Here is a 15,447-nt window from a genome sequence, read left to right on the forward strand (position 1 = left end):
CGACTAAAACGATTTTAAAAACGTTATCACGTTAAAAATTAAGAAAATATTACAATTTCCAGGAGACATCAACAGACAACTCCGTCAACTCTACACCGATGAAGAGCTGGGAACGATCAGCGACGTTGCCGCACCGCCTTCCAGCTAACTGTAATGGCAATACGCGTGAGTCGCTTTTTGTGGGATTTTTTTTGCGATTTTTTGTGATTTTTTGGAATTTTTTTCGAGTTTTTTGGGAGTAAGAATGTTAATATGAGATATTAATTTGTGGGGTGTTTTTGTTAATTTTTTGGGTGTAAAATTGTTAGTGTAGGAAAGAAAATGAAAATGTGGTGGGGGTAATTGAAAAAATGTATCGACATTAAATAAAAAAAAATAGTTATGTTTTTGAAAAAATCTGCGTAATAATGGAAAATGTTTCACGTTTTGACTTGGTTTTATGTTTATAAATGTCTATTTTTCTTTTTTATTTAAAATCATCTGCTTTGGTACATCACGCAAGCAGCTATAGCGGCACGCATTGTTTTTATTCAAGCTTCAATTAATAGACATTTTTTTCTATTTGTGTATGAATTATTTTTGAAATTATTTTAAACACATACTAATAACTAGCTGTGCCGCGCGGTTTCACCCGCGTGGCCCCACTTCTGTTGGTCTTAGCGTGATGATATATAGCCTATAGCCTTCCTCGATAAATGGGCTATCTAACACCGAAAGAATTTTTCAAATCGGACCAGTAGTTCCCGAGATTAGCGCGTTCAAACAAACAAACAAACAAACTCTTCAGGTTTATAATATCAGTATGGATGAATAACGAAAGATATTTGCATATTTTGTACATTTTTCCAACAAAAATGATTGCATCGTGTAAAAAAGTAGTTTTTTGTTTTTCTAAAATGGTTTTAATTTTTTAGTTATTACTAATTAATTTCCATATAGTCTAAATATTATATTGTAAATCCTTAAATATATATTTTATTAATATTTTAGCAAGCTCCGAGTCTCCCGCGCAACAACAAGCTCAATCGCCCCGGTCTGTCCGCAAACGGTTCGGTTCTGCAAGCGAAGAGACTATATTGAAGGTGCGTGTTTTTATTTACTGACTAGCGGTCCGCCCCGGCTTCGCCCGTGGTACATATTTACGTTGTCTCTACATAAGAACCATCCTCGTACTTCCAGGAATATAATAAAAAAATAATTATCGAAATCAGTCCACCCGTTCACGCGTGATGCCGTGACCAAGGAAAACGGGTTTCATTTTTATATATATACTAGCTTTCCGCCCGCGTTTTCAAAGAAAAACCCGCATAGTTCCCGTTCCCGAGGGATTTCCGGGATAAAACCAGGATAGGATCTCTCAAGTTGGATCGAACTGCACATGGTGTGCGAATTTTATTATAATCGGTTAAGTGGTTTAGGAGTCCATTGAGGACAAACATTGTGACACGATTTATATATATTAACCCGTGACACGTTCTACGCACAATATTTGTGTCGTAACGCAAATTGTACTGTAGCGTCCTGCGCACAAACTCTGTGCCTAACGCGGCCCGTGACATTGAAGGTCATCAGTAGAGACTTACAAGTGAATGTTTCCAGTATAAAAAATATTTCTCTATGCCTTAAACATTTATAATTCGAATCGACACGACTCCGAGACAGGCAATAGAGACCAAAACCACAAAATAAAAAAAAAAAGTGAATCATTGATTGAGTTGCGTCATCGGCCATAGTTTGTGACATTTGTCTTGTTCAACGAATATTTGGATTGTGAATTATGCCGAGAGGAATAATTAGATGAGTGATAATTGAGACGTATATTACTGGAAATTGTACGTAGAATACGTTTATGATATTGGTTTTAGGGATATTTGAAGAATACTCAGTGAAAAAGTGTCTCAACTTTTCAGTGCGGAAGACGCAAAATGGCACTTTTTTTCTTGTTTGTGAATAATGGAGATTTGTTATTATTTATAGTGAAATACGTTGTGTTAAATGTGTGAAAACATAAGTGAATGTATTTGTCAATCGTGTAGTGATATGAAAACGTGAATATGATCATTTGATAACTCAGAATTATCATGTAAGTGTTAGTATGTAAGCAATTAAAATTAAAACAAAATTAAATCAATTTCTATAATTATATAGAAAAAATATATCGTCATGATTACATTTTTATGCTATAACTAGTTTCTTCTTCTTTCCAAAAATATATCATACATGGCATATAATTATAGAACAATAGGGTAAATAAAATTTTCAAACTCGGTAGTCATAAAAAAGCTAGATTTCGTGAACTCCCTTGACACTATCGGGATCGGTGCCGGCTGTGCGCCAGACGCGTGATAGGTTAAGATATAAATATTTCTTATATGTCTGTCTCTCAACAGCAAGTGAACGGCGGTGGCGGTGAAGGCGGTTGTGTGACCGCCGCAGAGTGGGAGAGCTTCAAACAGGAGCTAGTGAGGGAAATGCGCTCACAGATGGCGCTTATGAAGCGGGAGATACTCGACGGTAAGGAATGGGGGAAAAATTGAGAAAATAAATAAATATTATAGGACATTATTACACAAATCGACCTAGTCCCACAGTAAGCTCAATTAAGGCTTGTGTTGTGGGCACTAGGCGACGATAAATATAATATTTAATAAATACATAATATATAGATAATAACACCCAGACCAACGAACAAATAATCGAGTTCATCACACAAATATTTGCCCTGACCGGGGATCGAACCCGGGACCGTCGGCTCAGTAGGCAGTTACTTTACCACTGCGCCAACCGCGTCGTCAAGCTAAATGCTAAGAAAATTTTGAAAAAATGCGAAATATTGGCAAAAAAATAACAAAAATTCTAATATAAATTAGCAAAAATGGGAAAAGGGCTATAAAAATGTCGAACATGCATAATTAAAAATCTGTCTGTGATAATTTTTGTCTATTTAAAAATTGAAAGCAATAATTTATTTCTCGTTTGTTTTACAGCCATGAAGGCGGAATTCGCTCGCAGATAAAAAAAGCCAGGCGACGCCGAACGATGCAACTAGTCTACCGCCGAGCTACACCGACGTTTTTAATATATATACTTTTATATGTATCAAGTATACAAATGTATCAAGATTTTTGTTCATGTTGCAGTCAAAGGAGGAAAACTATACGTTGAACAAATGTCTATCTTTTCAACGTCAATCAATTATTTACAAATGTATGTTTTTTGTATTGAACGGTTGAATAGTTATTAAGGTTTTGTATCATGAATATATCTTGGTTTATTGTGTTTTTATATGATTTTTGCTGTATTTTGTTTGTAAAAAGCGGTGTTAGTTCGGTACATTGTGATTTAAAACAACGTAATAATTTAATGTTGCCAACTTCGCATTGAATATAACAACGATCGGGCAACATTGCTCCGCGAATGTTGTATGTAAAGAAAAAATTAAAAAAAAAAGAAAAAAGATACGAACAGCACACCGTCGAGTCGATGAGTAAAGTTGTGTTTTTCTTTTTTAATTTTATACTTAAAATATTTATTCTAATACGTATTAATGTATGTAGGATAAGGATTGCTAATGTGTTAATTTTATACTGGACTTTTTATATAACGTCTGTTTCTCATACTTTATTTATTATATATTAAAAAGTCCAGTATAAATTATGTATTAAATAATATAATCATTTTAGCGTGGAGTTAAGTAATGGATAATCATATTTATCATGTGACATAACTTTCCGTGTTGCAATGTGCATGAATATTTTCCTTTTGGTCGGGTTCAATAAGACGTTTAACAGTCTTCCACTTAAAATAATAGTTTAAAAGATTCATAAATTAGTGTATTCATTTTCACGCAGTTTTTTTTTCGTCCAATTACGCAAGAGATGTTTTTTCAGATGTAAGAAATTGTGTTTAAAAGTAGAATTCCGTTCATTTTTTAATAACGTTCGCGTACTTAATAGAAATTTTATTTTTCTATTTAATTTACTGTATTTTATTTGATAATTTCATTCAATTAGTGCAAATAATAGGCCAAAATAGTCGTTAAGTGCTTATAGTGACTTTGAAACCCGACCACGATAATGAAAAACAAACATTAAGAATACACCAATTTTATATTTATTTTGTGTGCATTTTATAAAAATACATTTTTGACAGAAGTATAAAAGTTAAAAGATAGACGTTTTGTATTATGACTTGAAAATAGTATTGACTGTAGCACGTGAAAAACTGATTAAAAAAATAACCGTTTTAGTACGAGTGTTTTATATTTCGGATTTAAAACGCGTTTTTTATCACAATTCTTAATATAACATACTCAACGAACAATAAACGAAATAAATAAATGCGGTTTAAATTCGTTTTAAAAGTTTACATTAAAAAACTAAAATGAAAAAATAATAAATACTAAAATAGGTTATTTCAAAATTGCGCGCAATACATACGCCATTTTGATTTTTTTAATATGCACAAAATCAAATAATCGTGTAAGGGTTGGTATTTTAGAGAATAAATTAATAAAAAAATAATTAAAATAACAGTGTATTGGAAGTACATTTTTAGAAATTAAATAAAAATTAGCCCCGTTAGAAGTGTCATAGTGTTAAGATAGGTGATGGTTGCGTGACGCTGATTTTATTCCGAAGGTATTTTTTAATGATAGCAATTTCTTATTATTTTTTTTCTTTATTGAAATTAGTTTTAATCTATGAAAGTGGAAATTTTTATGATGTTAAAGTTTTTGCGTAATTAAGTTACCTATACATTATTTTCAAAATTACTCCAAAAATATATTATACAAGATTTTTTATAAAACCGATTTTTTTTTTATAAAAATAGTATTTCACGTGAAAATATATATATACCATTTTTTACATGCAACGTGCAACAATTGTTTCTTCAAATATAGAATAAAAAACAACCTCATTATTTATTACATAATTAGCCCTTTTTTTATTAAATTCAATTTTTGTTAAAATACTTCGGAATAACATCGTTTCGCAGCTACATTCTCGACTGATAGTTCATTCCAATGAAATAAGGCCGGCGGCCTACACACGGCTCGTACAAAACTATATTATTATACAGTATGGACATTGGACACCATTTTTTATGATTTTTTTCTTTTTTGACAGATTTTTTTGCATAATCCTCTATTGGGAAATTTACAAGGCATTTTCTTTGGTGCTCGAAGCCTGGTACTTTGAAGAAATTTTTAATTTTTGTGCGAAAGAGATAGAGATATTGGTTAGGTGGTGTGGGAGCGAGATAGCCTACGTTTTTTTGAACTGTTTTTTTATAAAAAAAATGATTTGGAAAAATAAAAAAATGCTATGATATTTTACAGATATTTTGAATCAATTTAAATTCGTATTTGCTAAATCAAAGAAACATTTTTTTGCGTTTTGTATTTTTGACGTCTATATCATAACGGTTATGTTTAAAATCATTTATCCATAAAGAAAATAAAATTTATTGGTATAGACGATATTCATAGAGAATATCCATTTCTTTTCTTTCACTATAAATAATTTATAGTCTTTAATCGAAATTATATACTTTGTTTTTTGACGTGACAACGTCTTATAATTCGATAGAGCCGGCTGCACGCACGAAAAAACATGACTCATGCGGCGTTACCTCGCTCTGAGGCGTTCCATGTAAGGCTTGAAGTGCAAGCGAGAGCGCGGAACGAGCGACAAAGAAGCACGATCGGACGTTGTCACGTTAAACTATCGTCAGTAAACCGACTTTACAGACACCCAATTTTTTTTTCAAATAATTACTTCGAAACGTTTGTACCAGGCAATTGCATATCCTATTTTGACTGAATACGCATTTGTTACAATTCAGTTAATGTGTGTATTTGATACTTGAATTATGTCGTACATACTGATTTACATAGAGAAATTAATAATATATACTACGTATCTTCATATTAGTTGTTGAGTAAGAAATGATTTTCAAGTTTTTTAAGCTTGTATAGCTTCTATCGCGGGCCTTGAGCGCGGGGACCGAATCCAGAAATTCCGTAACGAAAAAACCTCACGCTCTCCACGAGGTGTGGCTTGAAGGCATAGCATGCAATATGTAGCTTTACCGCGGCAGTCCCCGAGTGACACACGTCTATTTTTTTAAACGGTAGAGTTTTTTCTTGTGATTTTTGTAAGTTAACTCTCTATCATATTTTGAGGAATTAACTTATGCAGTTATAGAATATCAGTTATGACGATTAAACAGACATACAAACAATTTTATATATGTAGTTTTCTTTTTAATATCATTCGTTATTTTTTAACAGCACAATAATTGAAAATTAAATAATTTATTTTTCGTTGTCGTAAAGAAATTTTCACGTAATAAGAAAACTTACATCGCATTTATATATTTTTCTATGTAAATCAGTAATCTATTAAAACAGCACTACTGTAATGATGGTGATTAAAACGTAGTGATATTTATAATTATATTGTAACTATAAGTTAAGTATAATGTTATCGTATTAGAAACGTAATAAAAAAACTAACCAAATTCTTAGTTCGATTATACTAACAAATATACAATTTTTGTATTGGTCTCAGTTATGTCAAAGATTTTTGTCGATCGGTATTTATTCGTATTTAATATATTGAAAATATTGTAACGTGTAAAATTGTATGCCATTTCGATGAATATATTATTATTGTAACGCCTAATAATTAATTATTGTAATCGCTTAGTTGATTTTAGTGTTGCGTGTTTGTATGGGGGAAAAACGCGTCGGAAACGCGGCGTTTTGACCGCGCGTTTTCTGAACGCACATGTGTTGGTTATGATATGTCTATTTCGGTCTCATCGCGCTACGTTTATATATTTGTATTGAGTCAACCGTCTTTGTATTGATGCAACAGTCTTTGTATCGATGCAACTGTTTTTGTATTGATGCAACTGTATTTGTATTGAGGCAATTGTATTTGTATGTTTATGTATTTGTAAAAGAGATTTTGTTTTGAACAAAGCAGAGCGCGCCTCACGTTTATCACAGTATTTAAATGATTTTTCGTGTGACGTCATTTATGTATATTTTTTGTGTTTGTAATACGCTATTTACCTTTTATAAAAATTATTATTTGTCACTAATGTTTTATTATGCATTAAGTACAAAACTATGGTTTGCAAAAGTGAAATAAAAGAAAGGAAAATATCGATAGTTATTATAAAAGGTGAACAGCGGAATAGTGATGTCCCGCTAGTTTAGGTTACCAAGTGATGTTCCATCACACAATTTTATCGACATTTGTAGTCAGTGACATAGTGTACATATTTTCAAATTTATTTTTTTGTGATCACAATGTTTTTTTTTTCTTACACACGCTAAGAATCGAATATTGGACGTAATAGTAAGTTGTAATGTGAACGCCTAGGCTTATACACACTGCCAAAATGTTACTTATATTCCTTGATTTCTATTTTGTATTTATTACAATAGATGGCGTTTACGGATAGCTTGTTGTATGTGTACATATGCTGGAGTCAATAAAGTGATGACTTAATTTTGATGTTTTTTTTACCCTTCATATAATCCTGACACGTAAAACATATATAAATATGATATTCAGTCATAGCAAGTATATAAATATAGTGGAACTTGATTTTAGTGTGATTTTTTTAAATTACTTATATTTTTTTAAGAACTGTTATTCCAATAAGAAATAATTAAAATAACCTTTTCAATATAACCAAAGAAACAGTTAGCTCAAAAGTTGGTTCGAACCCAACATAGAATCTCCTATGTTATATTGTGAAATAATAAAAATACTTGTCTAAATCTGGTAATTATTGAACAACCTAGACTCCTCACAGACTTACTCATAATATATCATTGGGCAGTCGGAACTCAAGAATGGCTCGCTCTTAACTCAAGCCTAACGAGAGAGTTACAAAACCCTGAAATTTAAAAGTAAACTACAGAAGTTTTATTAATCACATTCTTATTGGAATTGTTTGAAAATACATTACAGTTTCTCTTGACACAATACTAGTATCTTCAGATAAGAGGGATTAGATAATAAACAAAAGCGTATATAATGTAATGAGTATACATAAACAAACAAACAAACTCAAACTCAAACATTTATTTATTCAATTAGACTTCTTCCAGAAGCACTTTTGAATCGTCATTACATTCTTTAAATTTACCACCGATTCGGAAAGCAGTATCTATGGAGAAGAACCGGCAAGAAACTCCATAGTTGCTCTTTTAAAGTCATGTCCATATACAATATAATTTTACATTACATGTTACTTACACCTAACTACATAATATTATATATTATCATAATATGCCAAAGAACTGTCCTGTTATTCTTACGCGACAACCCTCCATGGATTTTCATCTTCCATATATTCCTTAATGCTGTAGTAGGCTCTCTGAACTAATACATTTTTTAAATAAGTTTTAAATTTAACACTACTAAACTCTTTAATACATAAAAACAAAATATAACCAAATTGCTAACCTTTTTAAAGTCACATTACATTAGTAATTGATTCTGCATCATCATTATTTTCTACATGTACTGCTCAAGTACTACTAAATATTATTTAATTATGTAATTGATTTATCAATAACATAACTGAATAATAGCATAAAATAGATACTTATAGTAGAGATTAAGATTTAGGCAAAGTGGCACCATATTTTGGTTTCAGTTGACTACCTATGACTTTTGCAGTGACTGCGAAATGCGTTACGACCATGCGACAGCGTATTTTTTCAGAGATAGTCAAAAGACATCTTTGTACTTGACGCTTAAACAACAATGACAATTTAAACTTAAACAATACTTAACCGATGAAACACGACAAGTCAACGCATCTGTTTGCAAAGAGTTGTAGTTTTGTACTTGAGTACACTATAATTATAATATTATTGCACACAATATATTATGATAAGCCGCATCCGCGGTTCGATCTTTTAACACAACAGTCGTGTTTCAGTAGAGAATGTGGTTGCTTAGCGTGTCTATGAAATGAAATAAATTTATTTGTCCATTTATGTTTTACATACGACAGTGGGTCCCAAATTAAGTGATATACATATTTGTGTCTTAGGACCACGAGATTTTGTTCATTTTATACGAACTTGACCCTGAGTTTTTTTAATTTTTCTATGAGAATTTGTTCATTTTTTATGATTAGTTACCAGAATAATAAATCTATGGATCAAAAATACACTTTTTTTTTAATTTAGTCTGCTCTAATTGTGTTACTATGTACTAACAAAATGAACTGAAGATTCATAGATCATAGAATCATAACATTATTCTATTTTTAACGTCTCATAAGTTCAATTTCATAGAAATCAATAATATAGCAGCCTTATAGCAGCAACTAGCAGCCCATAGCACTCGACAGGAAGAATGTCACTTTCAGATGGTGAAATATTTTTTTTTAAATCATACCAGACTTAACTAGGAATTTTCGCAGATGGATATAGGAATAAAACAACGTATAAAAAGGCATCCTTTTATTAAAAGAAGAAAATAAAATTACAGAAACACAATGCCAACATTTATAAACAATATTACTTGCATATAACCACATAAATTATGCAACAACCTTAATATAAATAAAGTACACATTTGTCATGTAAGATTTTTACGACCGATAATATTTTACAATTACTCACAATTAAAAAAAAAACATTGTCTATGTTATTGTGAATAAAATAACAGAACACATAAATTGCTGGTTTTACAACATAAAATAAATATAATAATCAGTAAAACACTGGTGGTGTTAAATATATTAAGTTTATTATTCGAGAGAAGATTTTATTTGTAAATAATTATTGCACATTTGGACTTCATAGATTGTGCGTAAGCACTTATAGCTATGTTACAATCAAAATAACGATATAACAGCTGTAGTGTGTAACTGTCACTACCGTTATTTATAACCTATAAAACAGATAAAAAGTTTAAAGTTTTCGTTTTGGTAACTTCGCGGTAAAGAGAAATGAGGTAGCGATTTTGAAAAATCGACGAACATTGGACAATTTTTTAGATATAATTTTCAAAACAGTTTGATTTATGAATTTTTAATTAAAGGTGGGCTCTAGCGACGCTAAACTACTCTATAATTAGCCAATATAGTTATAGCAAGCAGATAAAATACTACACAGAGTACAAACTGCATAGACGCAATATGCACTTGAATGTATTCAAGGATTTTCAACTACTTCTTACCTCCTATCTCATATTTTATGAGACGAGACTTCGTATTATTTTAACAATTTAAAAGATGTAATCTCATACTCGACTCATAAAGTATGATGTATATAAATTTATATAATAAATATGTATAAAAAGCCTACACATTTTAGCGTGTTGTACTTATAGTATGGGTGTATATTATATATTTTTTTTTATAATTTAATAAACAATTTATTATATATTAAGTAACAGCTCATTTGTGCGTAAGCTACGTTAATATAAAAGATCACAACATCCGTATATTCTTATCCGTGTATGGCGATGAGATGTAAGCCCTGAAAATAAAAAAATACATTAATATGAATTCAAAATAAATAAAAAAGAGCATGTGTGCCGAGCACGAAGTGAAATTTCTTTGGAAAGATTCAAAGATAACAAAATCATCGTCTTACTCGATGACGTGACGGTATGGCGTGACGCGACCTTGAAATTTTACTTTCAACGCGCGTAAAGAAGTTTCACTTCAAAGACAAAATGACAATAGAACAAAAGGTAACGGTTGACACGTCTTTTTAAAACAAATTAATAGATAAACTGCAATCAAACATGTGCAAAAAAAAAACAAAATTTTTATTTGTGTTGTGTTAGGTATTGAATAAAAAAAACATAGAAGTATGTATGTAGTTAGAAATAAACATAAAACGCGTACAATAAAAAATAATGCAATTGTGGTTAGTAATTAGTATTTAAAAATATCATAAACTGTAGTATATTTCTTACGCCACGTTTTAATAAATAATTTATTATACATATTAAAAAGCCATGCAACTTTCTTTTTCAAATATTTATCTACAAAATAAAAACATTAATTAGATTGAGTACCAAAGTTTCATTAAAATATAAAAAATGTTAATATACCTAATGCAAAAACAATCATGCTATAAAGTATAAAGCAAAAACGAGAACAGACTACAACATTATTTTTTAAAGAACCTGATTTTTTTTGGATTTTTAGTTTTTTCTTGCAGTCTTCTCTTAGCTTGACTATTCATTTAGCACTGGGAGCATGGATCTAGAAAAATGTTTGGGTATTTTAAATATTTTTTCAAATATAAATTCCAAATATATATTTTAATTTTGTACTAATGCATTTCAACCATTTACTAAAATAGTTTTTTGGTATAGAATATAGTTGAAAAACATAAAATACAGAATATTTTTATACATAATAAATAATGTTAAAAGATATTTACGAATATTACTGCATAAAATAACGTCAAAATACAATAAAAAACCAACGAGTATATTAAAATTTAAATACCGCGATGTCGTTATAACAATTTAATTTATAAAAAAGACAATAATTTGACGTTATTTCTAAGCTTTAATAAGATCATTGAAGCTTCGATAAATGCAGTCGGTGTAGCCTCTACCTTAGCTTATGACATGATAATATTACAGATAGCTATAAAAAATAAATTATAAAAAACAGATAAAAAACTAATACGCGAAGCACATAGCATTTCTAAACGTTTTGCAGGAATTTGAAGGTTTCCATTAGCCCAATTCAAAACAATGTATAAATATAAATATTGATTAAAAATGTTTATTACTTTTATTACATCTCCAGATTGAGAATTAACACTAAAATCTTATATATAAATAAAATTCCTTTAAACGTATAGAAATGCGAAATGTGCTTTTTTCAACAAAGATATAAAAAATAATAAAAACAATTTTGGACAAAAGACTTTCACGATAAACAATAACTTGAAGAAATACGCGAATTATATAAAATTACAAAATACCTTCCATTTCCAAAGCTATGGGAATGGGACCTTTGCAGCGTTGAAATAAAAAATATATATAAGCAAATATCTATTTGTTGGGAATTATGGCTCAATGTTATAAATATTAAATTAATAATTATATTGGGGTTTGGGCGATGAATTATATTTAATTTATAAATGTAAAAATAATTATTTTTATTTATTTAAATAACCGATTTCAAAGATTGAACATTTAAAAAAAGCTAAGAAAAATCAGAGATGGTCTGTAATCTATTTCTAAGGCCGCGTTTCCATCTGCAAGAAAATTTCTTGTGGAAGTTTTCTTGCAGATGGAAACGCGGCCTTATAGACCAGCGTTGCCAACATTTCATCTATATTAAAATGTAATATATTTTTTTATATAATTCATCGCCCTACAGTCGCTTAAGCCAAAATACGTCGAATTTTATAAATTACAAAAATGCCACCAATATTTTTTTTACTTTGTGTCTTTAAACTATCGAAATGACTCGCTTAACTACAGGGTGTACTTGCATGATTTTTTTAAACGGCAATACAAGATGATAAATGTCAAACTACAAACGCGGTCACATTAACTTGACGCATCGCTGGAATGCGAGAACCCGCCCGCTTCCCCCCGCATTCTCTTAGCTCGCCCGGCAATCGTCAGTATGGTTAGCATCTCTAACGTCATCAAAGCCATGCCGCATGGCTTCGATGACGTCATTTTGTCATTTTGCCCATGGCCCATGCGTCAAGTTAATGTGACCGCGATGTATTATTTTAATTTGACAATCAAAAAAAAATGTTTTAGTTTTTTTTTACCTGATATTTTTCTGCTTTTAAAATTGGAACAAAAATAATTCGATTGCATCTTGTATTGACAATGTATTACTGCATTATGTATTACAAATTAGCACATATTTTTCTCCAAAAAATATCTATGTTAGTGAATTATAATTTAAAATAATGTGTTAATACCAATTAGTCCAACTTACCAATAAATTTAGCGTATGTAATTAATTATTGAAATGTAAAATGGTGATTAATATAGGATTAAATATGGCGGCATGGCAACTACGATAGCTTCAGGGTTACCAGTAAAATATTTCTTGCGAGTTTTCCCTTCATCGTCGGGAGGGCAACAAAATAATATTTTAATTAGTATGTGCCTTTGAAATACGGGTGTGTGATATAGGGGTTAAAACTGAATAGCATGCATGTATCATTTAGAAATTTAAAATATAGGATACAGTTCTTTTTGCTAATTTATTGGATAAAATGTGAATCGATAAAATGTACCAATTTAAATATTTCATTTTATGATGTCTTGAGGTCGTAATTGTTATAGGATATTAATACAGTGTGTGTGTGAATATCATTAAGTTTTTTAATTCTCTCCTGAAATTGTTTTGAGATAGTCCATATTTTCATAGATTGTGTGAACGTAATATAAGATTCTTTGCGCCGTTCTCTTGTGTTAACTGATATGAACTACGTATTGTGTGTGTGTGTGTGTGTGTTTGAAGTATTTGGTATGTTGTGTATAGTGTGCAGCGTGCAGTGTTTGTAGTGTTTGGTGTGTAGTGTATAGTAGCGTGTAATGTGCGTGTTTGTAAAGTCCGGTCGCGGAGCAGGAAGAATTTCGTACATTAACCTCTTACTACCTGTCACTTTCACTCCCTTGTAAATAAAATGTGTCTTGCTCGCACAGGTGCAATGACCGCCGTCCTTAGGGATTGTAAACCTTTAACCTGAGAGTGTAAGATTTGTTCTTAATTGCATGTGTTTTTTTTATTGACCATACTCATACGACAAAACGTCGTTGGCTTGCTTGTCATCATCACTATTTCACTATCATCACTACATAGTATAAAACAAAGTCGCTTTCTCTGTCCCTATGTCCCTTTGTACGCTTAAATCTTTGAAACTACGCAACGGATTTTGATGCGGTGTTTTGTAATAGATAGAGTGATTCAAGAGGAAGGTTTTAGTATATAATTTATTAGACATAGGGACAGAGAAAGCGACTTTGTTTTATACTATGTAGTGATATCGTGGTTATTGAAAAAGTTAAAATGTAACTAACTAATAAGTATTGTAAATGAATAAAGGACATTTATTTAATAAGTTAGTAAAAAACATTTTCTCCTCCAAATGTTTCATGTAAACTGCACTCCATTCAAATGTTTGTGACCACTGTCAGTAGGCAAAGAGGTCATTGTACGAAATTCTTTCTGCTCCGCGACCGGACTTTAGTGTTTGGTGTGTGTTTGTATTTGTGTATAGTAGCGAATAGTGTGCGTGTGTGAAGTGTTTGGTGTGTAGTGCAGTGCAGTGTGTAGCGTGTAGTATGTGTGTACAGTGTGTAGTGTGTGTGTGTACACTCACAGCTCCATGTTGTGCACGGTGGAGCGCGGGCAGGGCGCGGGCACACGCACGTGGCAGTGTGTAGCGTGTAGTGTGTGTGTACAGTGTGTAGTGTGTGTGTGTACACTCACAGCTCCATGTTGTGCACGGTGGAGCGCGGGCAGGGCGCGGGCACACGCACGTGGCAGTGTGTAGCGTGTAGTGTGTAGTGTGTGTGTACAGTGTGTAGTGTGTGTGTGTACACTCACAGCTCCATGTTGTGCACGGTGGAGCGCGGGCAGGGCGCGGGCACACGCACGTGGCAGTGTGTAGCGTGTAGTGTGTGTGTACAGTGTGTAGTGTGTGTGTGTACACTCACAGCTCCATGTTGTGCACGGTGGAGCGCGGGCAGGGCGCGGGCACACGCACGTGGCAGTGTGTAGCGTGTAGTGTGTAGTGTGTGTGTACAGTGTGTAGTGTGTGTGTGTACACTCACAGCTCCATGTTGTGCACGGTGGAGCGCGGGCAGGGCGCGGGCACACGCACGTGGCAGTGTGTAGCGTGTAGTGTGTGTGTACAGTGTGTAGTGTGTGTGTGTACACTCACAGCTCCATGTTGTGCACGGTGGAGCGCGGGCAGGGCGCGGGCACACGCACGTGGCAGTGTGTAGCGTGTAGTGTGTGTGTACAGTGTGTAGTGTGTGTGTGTACACTCACAGCTCCATGTTGTGCACGGTGGAGCGCGGGCAGGGCGCGGGCACACGCACGTGGCAGTGTGTAGCGTGTAGTGTGTGTGTACAGTGTGTAGTGTGTGTGTGTACACTCACAGCTCCATGTTGTGCACGGTGGAGCGCGGGCAGGGCGCGGGCACACGCACGTGGCAGTGCTTGTGGCAGCGCATGGCGCAGTCGCGGCACTCGTAGCCCTGTTTGCCGAGCCGCCGCGCTACCGTCTTGTTGCACACCTCGCACACCGTTCCGCTGGAGCGAGAGGGGTGGGGGATAAAACCTTTTGACCAGTACAAAAGAAGGAGAAAGGGCTTCAAGGTTCAAAATTACAGCCAAAAGTGCCAAAATTACAGCCAATCGTTGCAAACCTCACATTACCCTCCTTTTCAGA

At 32.8% G+C, this 15,447-nt stretch overlaps 2 protein-coding genes across 6 annotated transcripts in view; one reads left to right on the top strand and one right to left on the bottom strand.

Annotated features, from left to right (window-relative positions):
• The window catches only part of ena (ENAH actin regulator enabled), a 31,007-nt gene extending 23,480 nt beyond the window's left edge, over positions 1-7,527 (top strand). The window contains exons 11-14 of the mRNA XM_090117118.1: positions 63-165; positions 991-1,082; positions 2,391-2,514; positions 2,988-7,527. Coding sequence (XP_089973244.1) covers positions 63-165; positions 991-1,082; positions 2,391-2,514; positions 2,988-3,016 — 348 coding nt within the window. The 3' untranslated portion in view covers positions 3,017-7,527. The remainder of the gene's footprint in view (positions 1-62; positions 166-990; positions 1,083-2,390; positions 2,515-2,987) is intronic.
• A 1,958-nt stretch (positions 7,528-9,485) lies between these two features.
• LOC149896925 (uncharacterized) overlaps positions 9,486-15,447 on the bottom strand; it is an 83,934-nt gene continuing 77,972 nt past the window's right edge. For all 5 annotated transcript variants that reach the window (XM_090117113.1, XM_090117112.1, XM_090117109.1 and 2 more), the window contains 2 exons: positions 15,156-15,308; positions 9,486-10,525 (listed from right to left, as the gene is read on the bottom strand). In XM_090117113.1, the coding sequence (XP_089973239.1) occupies positions 10,477-10,525; positions 15,156-15,308 (202 nt within the window). In that variant the 3' untranslated portion in view covers positions 9,486-10,476. The remainder of the gene's footprint in view (positions 10,526-15,155; positions 15,309-15,447) is intronic.

This window comes from Colias eurytheme, chromosome 27 (assembly GCF_061535395.1).
Source record: "Colias eurytheme isolate Ceu_HAF_F1 chromosome 27, ilColEury1 Martin Lab GWU primary, whole genome shotgun sequence".
Lineage (NCBI taxonomy): Eukaryota > Metazoa > Arthropoda > Insecta > Lepidoptera > Pieridae > Colias > Colias eurytheme.